Source organism: Dromiciops gliroides, chromosome 1, assembly GCF_019393635.1.
Source record: "Dromiciops gliroides isolate mDroGli1 chromosome 1, mDroGli1.pri, whole genome shotgun sequence".
Classification (NCBI taxonomy): domain Eukaryota; kingdom Metazoa; phylum Chordata; class Mammalia; order Microbiotheria; family Microbiotheriidae; genus Dromiciops; species Dromiciops gliroides.
Window position 1 is genome coordinate 51941034 of NC_057861.1, and position 20946 is coordinate 51961979.

Consider the following 20946-nt stretch of genomic DNA (forward strand, 5'->3'; position numbering starts at 1 on the left):
TCAAATGGACTGAAGCTGAGAAAAAAAAATTGTGAGTTATTCATAGTTATAGAACAGAACACTGTGCAGACTTGGAGTCAGGAAGACCTGGGTACAAATCACACTTCAAATGTCTTACTATCTGTGTGACCGTGGGCAAGTCATGTAATTTCTCTACACCTTAGTTTTCTCATCTGTTAGAGGGGTAATGTTTTCCCTTTGGCCCTCTGTTGCTACAAGCTCTAGAGCATGTATAGATCTGCATGGGAGAAGGGATTTGTTTCTTCATTGGGAGTTCTCTCCCAGTGAAAACAAAGTCCCTCCCCAGCAAAGTATAATAATAGTATGCAGGGGGCAGCTAGGTGGCGCAGTGGATAGAGAACTGGCCCTGGAGTCAGGAGTACCTGAGTTCAAATCCGGCCTCAGACATTTGACACTTACTAGCTGTGTGACCCTGGGCAAGTCACTTAACCCCAATTACCTCACCAAAAAAACAAAAACAAAACAAAACAAACAAAAAACAACAAATAATAGTATGCAGATCTCCATCCCTCATAGGGCTGATGATCTTTAGATCAGAGTAGAAAATGGATATAAAACCTGAAAGTATCTAAGATCATAGGATTCTGTCTTTAGAACAGGAAGGGACCTTAGAGCTCATCTTGTCATTTAAGTGACTTTGTGTTAGGTCACACAAGTCAAGTCCATAAGCATTTATATGCCAAGCACACAGGTAGTAAGTGACAATTATTTTTTGTTATGTACAGAATGGATTCAAGCACCAGAGGTCGATCCCAGCCTCACTGGGTTTGCAGAGTTCTAACTGTGAATGGGGGCTGTTGAGTTGTGTTCCAGGCCATGTTTATATAAGCTATTGAGACCTGGTAGGTCTCTGATAAGGTCCAAAGAGGCCTACCCTTTCCATTCTTACCTGTTGTCTTAAAGCTTTAATCAGTCACCCATTGGTTTGTATTGAATTTTTAGCTTTGGGGACTGAAATTGCAGAAGTCTGCCAGAAATCAACATGGCCAAACGCATCAGCCAGGAGACCTTTGATGATGTGGTACAAGAAAACATCATGGAGTTTGACATGGACCCTGAGGAGGCTGTGAAAGAAGCCATCCAGCAGTTTGAATCTCAAGGTACTGTCCTGTCCTTCTTGCCAGTGGCTCTGAGTTCAGGCTAGCTCACCGTGGATGCCCATCCCAGGCGTCAGCTGACCTCCCTGATAGAGTGAGCATAGCTGGTCTTGTGAGGAGCCATCCACCCCAGCAGTGCCTGGTCCTAGGGGTTGCCTTTCATTATCAGGTTGTCTTCAGTCACAAAGAACCTGAGCCTCTGGAACTCATCCTTTGCTTAGGTTCAGATCCAAGATCTAACCTGTCAGTCATTAGCAGGCATCTGTTAAATACATGCTATGTACCAGGCAGGCACTGGCTACACAAAGACAAAATGAAGCAGCCTCTTCCCTCCCTGGAGGAGTTTCCTTTCTATCAGGAAAGGCAATACATAAAATGAAATTGATACATACAATAAATAGGAGGTAAATTCTTTTTTTTATCATAAAAGTATTTTATTATTTTCCAATTACATGTAAAGATAGTTTGCAACATTTGTTTTCATAAGATTTTGCGTTCCAAATTTTTCTCCCTCCCTGCCTTCCCTTCCCCCTCCCCAAGACAGAAAGCAATCTGATATAGGTTATATATGTACAATCACATTAAACATACTTCTGCGTTAGTCATGTTGTGAAGGAAGAATCAGAACAAAAGGGAAAAACCTCAAAAAAGAAAAAAAAAAACAGCCAAAAAGTAGAAACAGTATGGTTCAATCTGTACCCAGAATCCACAGTTATTTTCTCTGGGTGTGGAAAGCATTTTCCGTCATGAGTCCTTTGGAATTGTCCTGTATCATTGTATGGCTGAGAAGAGCTAAGTCCATCACAGTTGATCATTACACAATGTTGCTGTTACTATGTACAATGTTCTCCTGATTCTGCTCACTTCATTCAGCATCAGTAATAGGAGGTAATTTCAAAGAAAGGGCACTGGTGGCCGTTAGGAAAAGTCCCATACTGAAGGGGGTGCTTGAGCTTTGAAGGAAATGAGGGACTGACTTTGAGAGGCAGAGGGGAGGAAGGAGTGAAGTCCAGATGTGAGAAAGGGTGGGTACCAAAGCCTGCAGACAGGAGGTGGAGGGTGAGGAAGAACAAGAGCAGTTATATCATGACAAGGGGCAGGTCGTGAAGCATTTTAAACAAGCCCATTTCTAGAGAGTCTTGAAGTTAATGTGGAAATAAGGGAGTTTATGGAGTAGGGGGGTGACATGGTCAGGTCTGCACTTTCAGAAAATCCTTCTGGCCACTGTCAGGAGGATAGATTAAAGAGCAGAGGCAGGAAGGGCAATCGGGAGGCTAGAGTATGGGGAGAATCGATGAGAGCTTAATCTAGGCATTGGCTGTGTGAACACAGAGGAGGGAAGAGATGTTGTGGAAGTCAAAAAGATGCAGCAGCTGATCAGGTCTAAAAAGTGAGTGGATCGAAGGGTTGAAGATGATTTCAAAAACCTGAGTGACCAGAAGGACTGGGGTCCTCTCAACCGAAATAGGGAAGCCAGGGTAGAAGAGTTGTCCTGGGTGCCAGGTTCTGTTTAGAAATGTCTAATGAGCCATTGGATGTGCATATCTGGAGCTCATGAGAGAGACTTGGAATGAAAAGAGAGAACTGGGAGATGAATGCATAGAGATGATAATTTAAGTCACCAAGTAAGATATGGGGGCGTGGGGGGAAGGTAACAAAGCCTTGGAGAGCCCCACAGACAGGAGTGTGTACTATGAAGGATGAGCCAGCACATAAAAGGGAGAAGGTAGGAGGAAAAGCAAGAACGAATGATAGTACCATGAAAACTCCAAGAGCAACAAGTTCTCAGGATGAAATGCAGGTCAGCAGCCTTACCTGTTGTAGAGGGACTGGGAAGAACGAGAATCAAAAGAGAGGCCTTAAAGGGACTCCTGGCAGTTGTGCAGAGCAGTTTCCATTGAGTGATAAGTTCGGAAATCAGATTCAAAGAGAGAGGACAGGAAGGGGAGTCAGTGAATCTATGCAATTTTGGCAATGGCTTGAGGGGACAGTAGGGTCTAGTGAAGGTTTTTTCCAGGATAGGAGAGACTTGGACATATTTGTAGGAAATGAAGAGATTAAAGATGGAGAAGGAGATGATTATGGGAGCAATCTACTGGAGGCAAGATACGTGGCTGACCTTGATGAGGAAAAGGGTCACTTCTTCATCAGAGACTGGAGCAAAGGATGGAAGAATGTGGGGGGGATGGGGTATTGTCAAGGGGCTCTGAGATGACGAGAAGGGGAAAAGAGGAAGCTCACAGTGAAGTATGACACTAGGTCTTGAGTGATGTTGAGAAAAAAGGGGTATTCCGACAACTCTCTAGGACCAGCGTCACAGAATCCCAGGCTGTGAGAACCAAGGAGCCTTGGAAGTCAGACTGTTCAACCTTATTCTTTCACAGACAAGAAAACAGGCACTAGCAGGGGGAGCAAGTGGCCACAGAACCTGGTCTAGGCCCTCACCCCTGCCTATGCTCCTCACTTTCCCATCATTCAGCCTAGGGCGATTCTTACCAGGTCATTATTGCCTGACTTCATTTGGGGTTTTCCTTTCATTTCTGGACTCAAAACTTTGCTTTGGGGTACCTTCTGGAGCCTTGGCTATATAATCAGAATAATCATAGCTTATATTCTCCAGACGATTTACATATATCATCTCATCAATTCTATGTGCCCAAAGAGGACCACTTTGGAGGATAAGGAAAACTCTCTATCTGCCCATCCCGAGTCTGAAAACATGACTTAGGCAAGCCAGCTACACCAAGACACTCAGACACTGTTAAGTCATTCACAATTCTTCATCAAGCAATATTCCATCTCTGTGCACAAGGTTCTCCTGGTTCTGCTCACTTCACTATACATCAGTTCATATGTGTTTTTCCAGGTCTTTCCACAAGTATTTCCAGTCTTTGAAATCCTCCTGCTTGTCATTTCTTTTAGCACAATAATATTCCATTACATTCATATACCACAGCTTGTTTAGCCATTCCCCAATTGATGGGCATCCCTTTGATTTCCAATTCTTAGGCACCACAAAAAGGAGCCACTATAAATATTTTTGTACACATAGGTCAAGTGTGAGATCTTAATCTCTAATCCCAATGGGGCTCTCACTGCAGTAGTTAAACATCTTGTCCCTTCCTAATTGACTCCCTTGCCTTGCATGGCAACAGTTCAAACCCTTTTCCCTTAAGTTTCCCACAATTCTCCCTTTCCCCCCATCCTATCAGCTGGGGACCTTGTTTTGTATATCAGTGAAAACACTGAGACTATTCACCAAGAGCTCCTATTCCTCCCCTCCTTGTCATATAAGAGGTGACCCTTCTTACTAAGGTCAGCCCCTGAATATGTGCCCTTCACCTCATTCCACCTTGTCTTCTAGCTTTCTCCTTCCCATCACTGCTAAACTCTTTGAGAAAGTCCCTACACTTAGTGTCTCTGCTTCTTTCTCTCACTCTTTTCTTTTTTTTTAAAGTGAGGCAATTGGGGGCAGCTAGATGGCGCAGTGGTTAAAGCATCGGCCTTGGGTTCAGGAGTACCTGAGTTCAAATCCAGCCTCAGACACTTGACACTTACTAGCTGTGTGACCCTGGCAAATCACTTAACCCCCACTGCCTGAAAAAAAATAATAAAGTGAGGCAATTGGGGTTAAGTGACTTGCCCAGGGTGTCAAGTGTCTGAGGCTGGATTTGAACTCAGGTCTTCCTGACTCCAGGGCCAGTGCTCTATCCACTGTGCCACCTAGCTGCCCCATCTCTCACTCTTTTAAACCCTCTGCAGTCTGGCTTCTGACCTCATCATTTAACAAAACCCGCTCACTCCAATGTTACCATTGACCTCACTGCAGCATTGGACATTTTTTTTTTTTAAGTGAGGCAATTGGGGTTAAGTGACTTGCCCAGGGTCACACAGCTAGTAAGTGTCAAGTGTCTGAGGCCAGATTTGAACTCAGGTACTCCTGAATCCAGGGCCGGTGCTTTATCCACTGCGCCACCTAGCTGCCCCCTAGCATTGGACATTTTTTTTTTTTAAGTGAGACAATTGGGGTTAAGTGACTTGCCCAGGGTGTCAAGTGTCTGAGGCTGGATTTGAACTCAGGTCCTCCTGACTCCAGGGCCAGTGCTCTATCCACTGCGCCACCTAGCTGCCCCATCTCTCACTCTTTTAAACCCTCTGCAGTCTGGCTTCTGACCTCATCATTTAACAAAGCCCGCTCACTCCAATGTTACCACTGACCTCACTGCAGCATTGGACATTTTTGATCATCTCCTGGACACGTCTCCAGGATTTCATGACACTGCCCTTTCCTGGCTTTCCTCTTGTGTTTGACTACTACCTCCCAGCCTTCTTTACTGGTTCATCATCCATGTCCTACCTACTACCCTTGGGAGTCGCCCAAGACTTTTTTCCTGAGCTGTCTTCTCTTTTCGATCTTTATTGTCTTGCTTGATTGTCTCATGAGCTCCCAAGGGTTCAATGATCGCCTCTATGCTGATGATTTCTAGATCCATATATCCAACACCAGTCTCTCCTGAGGGATAGTCACAAGTTTCCAGTTGCCTCTTGGACATCTTAGTGTTTACAGATGTCCTGTGTTTTTCCCATGTTTCACAAGCTCAGCATGTCCAAAACAGAACTCATTATCTTTCTCCCTAAACCCTCCTCTCTTCTGATCTTCCCTATAATCTTTTTTTTGGGGGGGGGGCAAGGCAGTGGGGGTTAAGTGACTTGCCCAGGGTCACACAGCTAGTACGTATCAAGTGTCTGAGGGCAGATTTGAACTCAGGTCCTCCTGAATCCAGGTCCTGTGTTCTATCCACTGTGCCACCTAGCTGCCCCCTTCTTCCCTATAATCTTTTTTTTTTTTTTTTTGGTGAGGCAATTGGGGTTAAGTGACTTGCCCAGAGTCACACAACTAGTAATTGTTAAGTGTCTGAGGCCGGATTTGAACTCAGGTCCTCCTGAATCCAGGGCTGGTGCTCTATCCACTTCGCCACCTAGCTGCCCCTCTTCCCTATAATCTTAAGGCGCCACCATCCTCCAAGTCACTCAGACTCTCAAGCTGGGTATCCTTCTTGGGTTTTTTTGTTTGGTTGGTTTTTGTTGTTGTTTTGTTTTGTTTTTGCAAGGCAATGAGGGTTAAGTGACTTGCCCAGGGTCATTCAGCTAGTAAGTGTCAAGTGTATGAGGCTGGATTTGAACTCAGGTCCTCCTGAATCCAAGGCCAGTGCTTTATCCACTGTGCCACCTAGCTGCCCTAGGCTGGGTGTCCTTCTTGACTAGAGTATGCTCGCTCTCACTCTCTCTCTTTCTCTCTCCTATACATGCCCTTCTCTCCACACACCCTACTGCCTCCTTGGTGCATGTGCTCATCATCTCTCACTAGACTGTTGCTTTAATCTATTCAAGTCTCTCTTGTCTTCAGTCTGTCTTCTCGGCTGTCAATGTAAGGCTTTTTCTAAAGGGTTGGTCTGACTGTCCCTGCTGCTCAGGGAGCTCCCATGGTTCCCTATTGCCTCCGGAATCATATAGAAAGTGCTCTGTTTAGTATTTAAAACTCGCATATCCGGCCCCTTCTCGCCTTTCTCTGGTCATCTCAAACTTTACTTTCCTCTGGGCACTTGTTGTTCCAGAGTATGACCCTCTGTCTCCAGTCTTGGGGCCCTACTGAATGTCTCCATACCTGAAATGCTCTGTCCCCTCTTAACTTACTTTGCTTCCTTCTGCAAAAACCTTGTATGGTCTTCCCCAACTACTAGTGCCTTCCCTATCCTTCTTAGCTGGTATCTTCTTTGCATGTGTCTTGTATGTGCCTGCTTATTTTCAGGTTGTCTCCCCCATTGGATTTTTGGGAGGGGGGGGCGGGACATTGAGGGTTAAGTGACTTGTCCAGGGTCACACAGCTAGTAAGTGTCAAGTGTTTGAGGTTGGATTTGAACTCAGGTCCTCCTGAATCCAGGACTGGTGCTTTATTTACTGCGCTACCTAGCTGCCCCTCCTCCAATGGATCTTGAGCTTCTTGGGGTTAGGGATTGTTTTTGCCTTTTTTTGTATCCCTAGAACTTAGCTTAGTGCCTGGTACATAGTAAGTACTTAATAAATACTTGTTGTCTGGCTTGCTCCTGACCTGTTCCTGGAGTGCCCTCACTCCTTCTCCTGGTGAATTTCTACTCAGCTGTTGAAGGACAGCTCAAATGCCTGCCTGGTCCTCCAGAAAGCCTTCCCTGATAATCCATACTTCCCTCAGTAAGTGATGACCTCCACCCCCTTGAAACTCTTCATCCTTATTCAAAAAAATTTTTTTTTCCTACACCCTTTTGATGTACTTATTACTTAGTATGGTACGTTGTGATTATCTTTGTTTGTGGTCTGTCTCCCAGACTAGCCTCTGAACCGCATGTGGAGAGACTTTGTTTAAGGTATCTCCCCCCATGCCTGGATAAGGAGGCATTTAAGGAATGTTGGAATGGAATTGAAAACACATACAGCTCATTTCTCTCTCCTTGTGTGTTTCTCCCTCTCTCTTCTGTAGGGGTTGATCTGACCAACATTGTAAAAACAAGACCCAAAGCATCTGCTTGTGGTGACCAGGGGCCAAAGCATGAAATTTTGCAGGTAGGAGCCAACAGATGGTTGTAGGAAACAAGAAGATCACTGCCAGCTTTTAGCAGCCCATGACTGTATCAATAACCTTCCCTCAGTGTCCAGCCCAGGATGATGCTGAGTAGTTTGGGCATTAGATTCTTGGGTTGTGATGTGCACAATGCTTTCCAAGAGGATCGGGACTGAGATTTCACAGGAGCTGGCCTCATCTGGGCCCACGGAGCCAGAAGACAAGCCGCCAGAACCTTCTGTGTTTGGTTTTCTGAATGCCTCTAGATTTGCATTAGTTTCTGGCTATATCCCCCATTCCTCTGTCCAGCAAACCTTCCCTGAGAAGAAAGAGTTGAGCAAAACCCTGATATTGACCATAGGTGACAGCACACGCAGTAGAGCCAGATCGGTCCATTCTCTCAGCTCTTCTCTGGAAACCATTGGTCATTTTCACTTCATGATACTTGGTTACATTTTATTGTTCCTTCTGCTGACATTGTAGCCATCATGTACTGTTGTTTTCCTTCCCTCTATCAATTCACGTAAATTTTCTGTGTTTCTCTGAATTCCTCTTATCTGGCATTTCTTAGCGTAGTGATATTTCACTGCAATCATGTAGCAGTTTACTTCACTATTCCCCTGATCCTGTACCTTTTAAAGGCATAAAAATGACCTCAGGGGGACAGATCAAGGCATGAGTATTTGCAAATACAGGAATTTAGAAGTTTAACTATGCATATTTGTTAGAAGGGTTTTGTTTTTTCTTTCTTTCCTTTATGGGAAGTGGGAGAGAGAAAAAATAGGTTTTTATTAACTGAATTCCCCCCCCTTGCTTTTTTTTTTTTTAAGTTAAAAAAAAAATGACCCTAGGGAGAAAGGGAGTTAATATTGGTGACCTTGAAACTCTGAACAGCTAGAGCCCGTGGCCTGGCATCCAAAGACTTCCACAATCTGGAACCAGCTTCTCTTCCCAGCCTTGGCTCACACTTGTTCACATATCTTGTGCTCCAGCCAAGCTGGGTTCCTTGCCATCCTTCAAATAGCTTTCCTCCCTCCGGGCTTTTGCTCACACAGTTCCCTATGCATTTCCTCCCATCTCTTTAAAACGCAGTCTAAACATCACCTTTTCTGTACACCTTCCCTGATACTGCAATTCTGAGTGATCTGACAACTGAGCAAACATTTTAGAAGCACATGGAGCACTGAGTCATGGCCATTGTACAAAGTGAAGCTAAGACAGTTCCTCTTCTGGTCTACTAGAAGGATGAGAAGACACCATCACAGATAACCATGAGGTTATACAAGGGTATTAGCGAAGTCTCCCCCTCGCTCACTCCCCTGCCCCTCACAGAAAAGGGGGTAAGGAGGCACTAAGGTCACTGAGGGGTCTTTTTTCTTGGCTCTTCCACAGTATCTAAGACAGAAGTGGACACACCTAGTAGGTGTCCCACAAAGCCTTGAACTGACTTGCATTTTCTCTGGAAGAGGAAGACGTCTGTGTACCCATACTGTCGGATACAGAGCTGCCCTGCCTGGCTTCCATCCTTGTCCCTTGTTCTGCCACACCCTGATGATCCGAGTCCTTTCACCAGGCCATAGGAGATGGGGCTTGGCCAGTACCTTCTTCCTCTGGGGTTGTAGGAAATAAATCCACTTTTTCTTCATTCATCTGTCTCCAGCATTCCTGAGTACGTTTCTAGCCAGAAAAGTTGTAGATTTTGGTGAGTTCTTTATTCCTGTTTGAATCAGCAGTTAGAAGTAAACATTAATATCTGCTGGAATGTCTTTGGGGGAAAAAAGTTGGCAATGGACTCAGATTTTCTGGGCATCTGGTGCCTCTCTGAGCTTGGGAAGTTCTCTCACATTTCTGGCCTCAGGGAAGACTAGGAAGTGCCAAACCAGTTTGAGCAGAGAGGCTTCTTGAGCCCCAGAGGCCTGAAGTTGCTAAGTGAGAAGCTACGATCACTTCTGGACTAATAGTACATCCTATACTTCTCAATGTATGTTGGATTTATCAAGAGAGGTGACTGATCCTAGGACATATTTGTGGGATTTCTGTATCTCGGCCCTGAGCACACTGCCTTGTACAGGCACCTGTTCTTAGATGAATGAATTTGGGCAAATTTTCCTTTGTAAAGTAACAAATGAAATATGGAAGAATGAAAATTACTTTGGTTTAAGAAAACCTTTATCAAGTGCCTACTGTCTGCCAGCCATTTGGGTAGGTGCTGGGGACACAAAGACAAAACAGTTCTAACCCTCCAGGGGTTTATATTCTGATGGGGGTGGGGTGGGATGGGAAATAAGCCTGTGCAAGTAAGTAAAAACAGTGACTATGAAAAATACTACAGAGTATTGCCAAAGGGACAGAGATGCCAGTGACTGGGGGGCTCTGGGGGCCTGAGTGGAGGAGGACAGTAACATTGTGTCCACTTGTTTCCCCTTGTGTTTCATAGGCACTGGATGCTCTCCAGAAGTCTGTTGACTCTGCCACTTCTCAAGAGGTGGTGGAACACCTCATGAGCTTCAGTGAGCAGTGCCGGGGGCAGGTCTCCAGCCGTTACCTGGCTGCAGAGAAGGGCGCATATCCTGTCGTACTCTCAGCCTGTCAGCGAGCTGTGACAGAAGACCAGGGCTTCTTGGTGAAGGCCCTGAATGCCCTAGCTGCCCTGACCGAGGGTCAGCCAGACCTGCTGGATCCCAAGGGGCTACAGCTGCTAGTGGACACACTGAAGCAGCACTTGGGGGTGGCTGAAGTGACCTGCTCTGGCCTCCGCTGCATTCGCCACGTCTGTCTGAAACATGAGCAGAACCGGCAGAACCTGGTGAGAGCGGGCATCCTGCCTCTGCTGACGGGGACCATCGAGAGGCACAGCTGCAGAGCTAATGTGGTCAAGGAGGCCTGCTCTGCTCTGAGAGTCATGACCTTTGATGATGACATCCGAGTGCCCTTTGGCCACGCACACGACCACGCCAAGATGATAGTGCAAGAGAATAAGGGCTTAAAGGTTCTCATAGAAGCAGCCAAAGGTAGGAAGACAGTTTGCTTCTTGGTATCAGTAAACAGGGCAGGTAGGTGGCATGCTGGATAGACCTCCAGGCCTGGAAGTCAGGAAGACCCAAGTTAAAATCTGGCCTCAGATTTTTAGTGGCTGTGTCACCCTGGGCAAGTCACTTCACCCTGTTTGCCTCAGTTTCCTCCTCTGTAAAATGAGCTGGAGAAGGGAATGGCAAACCATTCCAGTATCTTTGCCAGGAAAACCCTAAATGGGGTCACAGAGGGTCAAAAAGGACTGAACAGCAAGTCAGTAAGCGGCAGCTTCCAACCTCTATCTTATTGTAGAAATCAACCATGGAATCCCCTGGGTTTGGGGAAGTGCCGAAGCCCACAGGCTTGTCCTTATTGGCCCATTGCTTTTGGAGGGCCAGAGTAGTGAGTGTGCGTGCTATAGGAAATGTCTTGTAGGCAACCAAGGGAGCAGGGGCCACGCCCCTGTGAGAAGAGTTCCTTGACACAAGTTTTGTGGCTCTCAGGGGCTCCCTCCAATGGGAGTCAAACAGAAATATCTCAGTTCTCTGGATGGGACCGTGGAACTGGGGAGGAAGCTGTAGGCTCACACAGTGTCAGTTACTTCACTGTGGGGATAAAGGACTTCGGAGTTTACCCCTAGGCTTGTCTTTCCTTAGCCAGAATAATGAGAAATGTGCATAGGAGCAGACTCTTGTTTAGGCTGAGTGGGAGAATTCATCCTTTTTCATACTTGAATTCAAGGCACTGATTAAAAATCCATTCGTGGGGCTGAGCAGGGGGTCAGTGGTAGTTCTGAATGGATCCCACAGCCCCCGTGCTATTTTTCATTAGAAGGGACTGGGAAAGAAACGTTAGCTTTTCCTGAAGGGCACCTGCCCTTGAGCCAAGGCCATGTCTTCTCAGTTTGGGTAGTGACTACTTTGAATGGGCTTCGTTCTCTGAGCACAGAAGTTTTCATCCCTGGTTTCCCCCTCCCCTCCATTGGGGCTTGTCCCTGTGGCAGCATTCCCAGACAACCCTACTCTTCTCGGCGAGCTGTGTGCTACTTTGTCCCGCCTGGCTGTTCGGAATGAATTCTGTCAGGAGATCGTTGACCTCGGGGGCCTCAAAATTATGTTGACCCTCCTGGCTGACTGCTTTGACCACCCGGTGAGTAGCCCCTTCTAGGCGTGGGGAGTGGTCTCTTGGGGGCCTTTCAGATTTTGTCTGCCTGGCCTTGGAAGTTTGAACAAGGAGAGGCAGCATGGCAAAGTGCAGGAGAGTGGGCTTCGTTTTAGAAAGAACTGTCTCGGACACACGTGTATCTGAGTAACCCTGGGTGAGTAGGTCACTTAGTGCCCCAGGTGACTCTGAGAATGACCTTGCAGAGAAGGGGGAGACCAGCCTGGGCACTGGGAGTTTGCTCACTTTGGGTTCCCTGTACTGATGATGTTAAGGTGCAGCTCCTGTTCCTTATTACAGGTGGGGCAATAGGTATGACCTCATTGAGGTCCAAGGGATGATGGGAAAGGTTTGAAGTAAAATGAGAACCATGCACAAGGAACATGTTAAGTTCAAATTCTGAGACACGTGAAGCAAAGCTAGGATCGAGGGTTTGAAGTATTTGGGCAATGACATCTGTTCTTCCTTCCTTTTCCAAGTCAATCATAATGATAAAAGAGGAAAAAACAAACAAATTAAAAATAATAATTCACTCAAGGACCACTTGCTGGTATCAAGATATTGGGCAGCAGCATCAGGGCATGTGGCAGAGCAGCCCTTCTTTACTGAGAGCCTGTGGTGCTGTTGAGACTTTTACTGTGCCCTGAGAGAAAGGCAGGTGCTTCAGGTGCCCCTCAGATTGTGGCCAGAGCCCTGGGTTTCTGGTCGGCAGACCTCAGTTAGAGTCTAGCTATGGGACTTCGGACAAGGCATCTCCCCTTCTGGATACCCGAGTTCCTCTGTAAAAGAGAGCTCTGTGGCACTGCCAACAATGAGCCCTAAGCCAAAAAGGAGTCCTCAAGTCTCTGTATTTTCAGGGTTTAGCCTGGCAGAGTCAGTAGGGAATTATTCTTGGAGTGAGGGAAATGGAGGTGCCAAACCCCACTCTGGCAAATGCTGCCTTGTAGCCCTGGACAAGTGCCTGAAGCCTTCATTGCCCCAGGAACCTCTCTTGTTCCTCATCTGCATTGGTGGAGGAAATGCCCACACAAGGAGGGTACCTACACCAGTGAAATGACAGGTCTACCCCCCATGCCCCATTAACCTGTTTTCTAAAAGGCATTGAAGGGAACTAGAATCCTCTTGTAGTGTGATGTGGCTTGTCTGCTGGGCATGGGAGGGAAGAGGAATCTACACAGCAATAAAAACAAGAGAGTGGGAGGGGGGCAGCTAGGTGGCGCAGTAGATAAAGCACCGGCCCTGGATTCAGGAGGACCAGGGTTCAAATCTGGCCTCAGACACTTGACACTAGCTGTGTGACCCTGGGTAAGTCACTTAACCCCCATTGCCCCGCCAAAAAAAAAAAAAAACCCAACAAGAGAGCAACCCAAATCTGATTTTCTTGAAAGACACATCTCTGAGTTCTCAAAGGCCATGCATGGCAGCAGAAGCAGCTCTGGGAAGTCCTAACAAGTGGGAAAGGCTTCTGGTGTGGGCTCAGGTCAAAGGGCTTATGCCCAGACCCTTAGCTACCAGAGGTGGTGGGAAGGCCCTGACCCTGGCTGGAGTCACAGGACCCGTCACTTACCTCCTCCGACAAATGTGATTATTCTAGATCACCACTGAGATCCCTTGGGAGGGAGAGTTTCAGCTACTCTAGAAGACTTCTTTACTAAGGCAGGATGACAGAGGGAGTGCCTGCAGCCTTGCAGTAATGAAACATTCTGAAAAGTCCTTGAATTCTAGTCCTGACTCTGCCCCTTACTAACGATAGGATCTTGGACAAGTTATTTTGCTGTTTGGGGCCTCAGTTTTCTCATCTGCAAAATGGCCAGGGTGGGATTTGGAGATTAACTATTTAGGATTCTGAGGTCAAGAATGTCAGAAGGCTTTCTGGAACTGAACTGAACTGAACTACTGTGCTTTGGTGGCCGCCCTGTGCACTGGTCTCTCTGCCCTTTGATGGGCTCATTTTGACGGTCACACGCAGGAGCTGGTACGGCAGGTGCTGAGCGTCCTCCGAGCCATCGCCGGCAATGATGATGTAAAGGATGCCATCGTCGGTGCAGGTGGAACAGACTTCATTGTGATGGCGATGACGCGGCATCTCTCTAGTCCCCAGGTACTAATGGTGACAGCTGAGCTCTCTGTCTATCTTCTTGGGCCTTCTTCACTTCTTAGCCTGAATTTGACCTGGGTGGTCTCAGAGAAGGGACATTACGTGTCAATGGCCCATTGGTTGGCTTAAATCTTCGTCTCTGACCTGGGCCTATGTCCCTAGGCCTCGCTTGTACCTTCTCTTCCAAGCTCGAGGTGTCTGGGAGCACTGAGGCTGAACCCCTTGGGGTCAGGATGTAAGAGCTAGGAGTTGGAAGGGAAGCATGGAGCAACATCTACCAGAAAAGGCCTGGGTGCCATTGTGGGAGAGTGGGACCTAGGGCAGGATCCCACCTTTCTCACTGGGATGTTGTGAGAGCCAACAGCCAAAGTCTGCATCTGCCAGGGCCGGGGTGGTGTGTGTGTGTGTGTGTGTGTGTGTGTGTGTGTGTGTGTGTGTGTGTGTGTGTGTGGAACACAATGAAACACTGACTCCATTGTCCTGTGCCTGATCCCTGTAGATCTGTGAACAGAGTTGTGCAGCCCTGTGCATGCTGGCCCTGCGCAAGCCTGACAACAGCCGGATGATCGTCGAGGGTGGGGGGGCCTTGGCAGCCCTGCAGGCCATGAAGACCCACCCGAAGGAAGTCAGTGTGCAGGTAGGCAGCTAGTTCCTGCTCCCACAGCCTCCATGGGGTTACTCACGTGGTTTGGCAGGAAGAGGGACACCAACTATTGTAGGAGTGGGGATGGCTCCTTCCTGCTTAGGATAATGGGATTCCTGACCTGAAAAAACTGTCACCACGGGGCAGCTAGGTGGTGCAGTGGATTGAGCACCAGCCCTGATTTTAGGAGGACCTGAGTTCAAATCCAGTCTCAGACACATGACACTTACTAGCTGTGTGACCCTGGGCAAGTCACTTAACCCTCATTGCCCTGCCAAAAATAAAAAAAGATATTATTTAAAAAAAACAAACACCTGCCACCACATGTGGGCAAGGGAGTCTTCCCTGCTGCGGCCTCACCTCTCCCACTTCTACAACCACGCTGCTGCCAACAGACAGAGCCAAGTGCTGGGGGATGTGGTGGCAAACAGTCAGGGAGTCCGATGCTCTCTGGCGGGGACCAAGTTTCTCAGCTGGCTCAGGAATGGAGCTTTGCCCTGCCAGCCCCACCCTGGGCTTCACGACATCCACACCGACAGTCCAAAGTCTTGTGCCTACTTCATTGTGGCCTAGACTGTGTCTCGGTCTTCACATCCCTCTGGGTGTTCTGTTACCCAGCCTTACACTTGCTTGTTACTTCTGCCCAATGGAATCACATGCTCTGCTGTGGGTTAGCTGCCTAAGGCTCTTTTCCTTCACCCCCTTTCCACCACAGAGATAGCACCTGCTTAGGCCCAACTCAAGCCCATCAACATTTGTTTGGGACCTGGAATTTCATTGGGTGTTGGAACTTCTGGTAGGAAAGTCTCGCCACCAGTGCAGATGAGCAGCATGTCTACATAAGGGGTCTGGTGATCTGCCTGAGGTCACAGAGCCAGGATGTACAAAGGGCAGAACTTGAGCTTTGTTCTCATAAGTCTAGGCCAGCCAAGCCCTCTGACCTCCTCACAGCTTCTCTAAGGGTTTCATATGTCAGAGGTCCTGTTTTTGGCACCAGGACTACTCAGAGGAAAGAAATCATAAGGTGCCCTGAAGGAGCTTGTGATCAGGGAGGTACACAAGTCCACACCTGGGGTGATGAAAGATAAAATGTATATTTGTGTAAAGGAGGACCTAGGACAAATTGTGATGGGAGATTAGAGGGAAGAGAGGTGTGGGGTGGGAGAAATCACTTCCAGCTGAGGAGGAGATAGGAGGCCTCTGAGCCAGGCCTTGGTGAAAGGGCTCTGAGCTGGCAGAGCTGGAGGGTGGGGATGGACATGAGTAAACGTGCAGAGATGGGAAAGGGCTAGAGGAAAACAGAAAACAATGAGTCGTAGTTTGGCTGGAATGGAAGAGTATGTGAAGGGGAGGCATGTGAGATCAGGTTAGGGTTACAGATTAGAGGAAGATTCTGGAGGGCCTTGGATGCTAGGCCCAGGAAGGCCTTGCTTTGTCCAGCAGCCTCCAGTGAAGAGCTCCTGAGGAGGGCTTTGTGGTTTGTTTTGTTTTGAAACTAGGGAGTGATGTGATTAGAGGAGTACATCAGGAAGATTACCCAGGAAGCAATACAGAGATGAACTGGAGAAGGGAGAGACTTGGAGAAAGGAAGTCCTTAGCATCAACAAAGCCACACTCTCATGGCACTGGTGTACGGGGACAGAACAGCAGAGAACCTTATCCAAGGGGCCAAGGATGGGTAGGCCCCGGCCTGTTTTCAGCAATTGGCATTAGTACCCAGGATATGAGTCCTTTGGATCTTTGCAGGCCAGAATGATAGACCCAGGCTAATAAGAGGAAATATAATCAGGGATCAAGGTCAAATCACTGATCAAAAAAATGAAATGAACCGAGTGCAGGCTGGTGAAGGCATGGCGAGCTGAGTTCCTCTGAGTGCCCCCACGGTTTTAGGCTAATGCCCAGGGGCAAAGAGGTGAAAGCCTGGTGGTCCTCTAAGACTCCTCTGCAGTCTTGGGGGCCACCATGGTGGAAGGCCATGGACTGGCTGGGGGCTGGGCCAGAGGGGACAGAGCTGAGCAGAGCATGGACTACTGCTTGTTAGGCTTATTGTAGGGGGCTCATGTTCAGGCCCAGGCTGGGTAGACTCGGAGCTCTCTTCAACCTTTGAGACTTCAGAGATCCCTCTTTCTTTTAGAGATCCTCAAGGTTTTGTTCTTCTGTATCTCACGTTGTAACCCCTCAGCATTCCTCCAGAATGGGGGTTTCTACTTCCTTAGCACAGAGTTACTCCAGCTCTCGGAGCCCTCCACCCTGATGCTAGAAGCAGCCACCCAGGATGCATGACTGACCTAGTGCTGTCTGGGCAGGGATTGGGATGTCAGCTTTGAGCTAGCTCCTCTCCAGCTCTGAAATGGAATGATTCTAACTTCTAGGTTAGCATTGATATGAAGCCTCCCAGTGTTTTACTTAGAGAAGAAAAACTGCTACACTTCACATTCACTATTAAGTCAGATTGGGCAGAAGAGACAGCAAAAGGCTTTCTCAGAAGCCTGAAGACATGTCTCCTAGAAGCATAGAACACAAGAGCTGGGAGGAACCTTCCCTTCCCTCTCATTGGACCCCATCCTCCTTTACTTATGGGGAAGCTGAGGCCCAGAAAGGTGAATGCTTGTCAGAGAGCACAGAGCTAATAAGTGGTAGGGCTGGGGTTTGAATCCATGTCTCAGGAAATCTTCTCACATGCGGCACTCTGAACTCAGAGGGCATTCAGGCGGAGACTTCCACGGTCTGGGTAGAAGAGTGAAAGCAATGAAAGCCATGTCTTTCTCTGAACTTGGAGAAAAGGGGTCTAGCACAGGAACGACATAGGGACTTAGGCCAATAGAACAAACAATGAAATTCACTTACACCTTCTTGGAAGAGAGGTACAGAAACACAAGTACATAGTGCTTCATTCAGTGTCAGCCTTGTTACTGTGCATATGGTCTCTTTGTTATAAGGAAGGGTTCCTAAGGGAGGGATGGGGTATATTTTGGGAAAAGACAGTAATATAATAAATAGACTTTTACAAACTATATGGTAACTGGGACAGAACAGGAAACAGCATTGAAGCGAGAAGAAACAGGGAGAGAGCCCCCTGACTTTCCTGGTGGTGGCCTGCCCATCTTTGCTTACATTATTCCTTTGGCCTCAGCATGCCCTCCACACCCCCTTCTCTATCTGTTGGAAATTCCACCCATCCTTTTGGATCCAAGTGGAACAAATCCACCTCTTCCAAGAAACCTTTCAAGATCCCTCACCCATCCCTGCCAGTAGTCATTGATCTTTGCGTCCTTTGAACTGCCCTGATACCTTATAACTCTCATAGTGCTTAACATCTGTCTTGCCTTGGATAGCTGGGGGAATGAGTCCGATGCTTTGAGAAGCAGATGAGACCAAAAAGGCCAGGCTTTTCCTTCCCACCTTCCTCCTCCCCTTTTGGTTTCTGAAATGTGTCTTCTTGCTCTCTGGTAATAACTTCTGTTCTTTCCTCAGAAACAGGCTTGCCTGCTGATCCGTAACCTTGTAGCCCGCACACAAGCCTTCTCCCAACCCATCCTGGACATGGGGGCAGAGAAGCTTATCACAGAAGCCAGAGCCACACACCAGGAATGCGACGATGTGGCCAAGGCTGCCCTTCGGGACCTGGGCTGCAAGGTGGAGCTTCGGGAGCTGTGGACAGGAGAAAAGGGGGACCTGGCTCTCTGAGGCCCCTTCCTCCACCAACAGGCTTCAGGAACATTCTACACCCCAAACTGGGCCCATGGACAGCAGCGACTCAGCTGGGGACAATGGTCACCCTGAGATGTCGTGGTACAATGCTACTCAGAGGCCTCACGGAGGAGTCTATGGCTTCTACTGGCTCAGAAGCCAAGTCCTGTACCTCAAGCCCCCTCCATGCAGCCTTAGTACCACCTCTAGCCTGTGTGCTTTTCCTGAAGGCCCCAGGGAGCAGACTGGTTTGGGCGCAGTGGGCCCCTTCCTCCTGGGGTGATTGTGGCCGGGCTGTCTTGTCTGCTTTAATATGACAGTTTCTCCATGTCCTGTGTATCTTCTATTTTATCATCTTTAGGTGAGATAGCCAGAGTCATCAGTGGAAGGCCATGAAGCCCTTCTTATCTCCTTTACTTAACCTTCCATAGCTTAAAACAGAGTGAAGAATGTTGTCTGAGAAGTACTTCTCAGACCCTGAGGGCTGAGCAGTATAAACCTGCCTCCCCATTCATTCACCCCATGGCTGTCCTCCCTCTAGGGGCTTGCCACCAGTCTCGCCCTGCCAGCCCTCGGCCTTGGGTCCCTCCCTCATCTTCTGCCTCACTGCCAAATGAAGGTGGAGAGAATCATAAAAGTGCTGACTGGAAATGGATGTTACATAATCTTGCTTAAGCCTGCCTTTGTTGGTCCTCAGATAAGACACTCAGGGCATTTTCTATGGCTGTGCCCTCACCCATGGAATGCTCTCCTTTAAGTCCAACTAAAAGCCCTACCCAACCCATCTTCATGCTGGTACTTTCTTGCTATGCATTAGTTCTTGTTTATCCTGTACACAGCTTGTTTGTACCTCCTTTTTGTTTGCTGTCATCCTTACTAGCTTGTGAGCGCCTTGGGGGCAGGAACTATCTTTTGCCCTTCTTTGTATTCCCAGAACTTAGCATAGTAGCACAGTGCCTGGGGCACACAACAGGTGCTTTTTTTTTTGTTGTTGTTGGGGTGCATTGAGAGTTAAGGGACTTGCCCAGGGTCACACAGCTAGTAAGTGTCAAATGTCTGAGGCAAGATTTGAACTCAGGTCCTCCTGAATCTAGGGCCACTGCTTTATCCACTAGGTGCTTTTAATAAATGACTGACTGTCAAGGCAGGGTACTTGGGAGTGCCCGGTAGCTCATGATAGCAGCCCCAGCCCCAGGTGATAGGCTTATTATTCTCTGACAGCACTGTCCTAAGTTCTAGAGCTGGCCAAGTCTGCTTCTCTGCTCCACCTCTTCCTTCCCCTCAAGTACCTTGGCCACCCAGCCCGCTTCTCTTACTGGTGACCTGGTCTCTAGCTTTCCCACCTACACTTATGCTCCACTCTATCTGCCTGCCAGTTAATAATGGCATCAGAAGCAAATGCCAACTCACTTGTAGCTGTTTGAACATTTTTTATCACTGAGGAATCAGTTCTTTAAATCTGGTTGTCAGACTTGTCTGCTGGAGTTTGATTCACAAGAGGAACAAAAGTAGATGCTGATAAGTTATGGAGGAATGTGTCAAGGTAGCTAGGTGCCATTGTGGATTGAGCACTGGGCCTGGAGTCAGGAAGACCTGGGTTCAAATCCTGTCTTAAGATGTGAGCTCTATGACCTTGGGCAAGTCACTTAACCTCTGCCTCAGTTTCCTCAACTATAAAATGGGGATCATGATAGCACCTATTTTGCAGGGTTGTTATAGGGTACTTAGCATGGTGCCTGACACACAGTAGGTACTTAAATGCTTGTTTCCCCCTCCAAAAAAATACTTAATCTCCTCAACAAAAACAATACTTTCTGGGGGCAGCTAGGTGGCACAGTGGATAAAGCACCGGCCCTGGATTCAGGAGGTCCTGAGTTCAAATCTAGCCTCAGACACTTGATACTTACTAGCTGTGTGACCTTGGGCAAGTCACTTAACCCTCATTGCCCCACAAAAACAAACAAACAAAAACCCAGTATTTTCTGTTCATTTGTTTTAATTTGTAATCGTGTAAAGGGGGCTAGATAATATCTGTCATCACAGCATCTCAGTCACGTGGTCCAACCTTTTCCTGAAGCAGAAATCCTTTCTACAATATCCCTGACAGACAGGTGGTCCACCAGCTTGAATACTTCTGGTGATGGAGAACTTACTACTACCACAGACAGCTCCTTGATGTTACATAATCACACTGGCCAGCTCTAGCTGCCTAAAAGGGCTAAAGACCCACTAGACCCAAAAGCAGTGGGGTGCTTTTCCTCCTTACCCCAGAGAAGTGTCTCCAAAGTAAGGCACACAAGATATTTCATAGGGATGCGGGGCGACATGTACTCTAGGCTAGCCAAAGGGCAGGCACTTCTCCAACACAACCTCATCAGCCTTATATCATTCAGTACTCCCTGACTCAGCTTCCTCCAGTTCCAAACAGTTGTTCTAGTTCCCAAACTCCTTCCTTCTTCACCAGGGGTTGGCTGCTCAGGGTGGTTACAACTTTGACCCGGACACCCATAGCCTATGTCGGGGATATTTCCCTCCCCCCACGCCCAGCATACATACAACCTACCCTTCAGCTCTGCACTCTGGGCCAGTAACTAGCAAAGGCCTCCCCTGCCTGGCTGGGACCAACCTA

At 47.8% G+C, this 20946-nt stretch overlaps 1 protein-coding gene across 3 annotated transcripts in view; it reads left to right on the top strand.

The window, feature by feature from the left end:
* Positions 1 to 19993, top strand: part of ARMC6 (armadillo repeat containing 6) — a 21356-nt gene extending 1363 nt beyond the window's left edge. Inside the window, exons 1-8 of one of the 3 annotated variants that reach the window (XM_043982654.1) lie at positions 1091 to 1121; positions 7633 to 7715; positions 9106 to 9415; positions 10151 to 10724; positions 11729 to 11874; positions 13856 to 13987; positions 14484 to 14621; positions 18102 to 19993. In XM_043982654.1, the coding sequence (XP_043838589.1) occupies positions 10214 to 10724; positions 11729 to 11874; positions 13856 to 13987; positions 14484 to 14621; positions 18102 to 18314 (1140 nt within the window). In that variant the 5' untranslated portion in view covers positions 1091 to 1121; positions 7633 to 7715; positions 9106 to 9415; positions 10151 to 10213 and the 3' untranslated portion in view covers positions 18315 to 19993. Of the gene's footprint in view, positions 1 to 963; positions 1122 to 7632; positions 7716 to 9105; positions 9416 to 10150; positions 10725 to 11728; positions 11875 to 13855; positions 13988 to 14483; positions 14622 to 18101 lie in introns of those variants that run through there. The other 2 variants (XM_043982645.1, XM_043982664.1) reach the window with 2 other exon arrangements.
* The last annotated feature ends 953 nt before the right edge of the window (positions 19994 to 20946 follow it).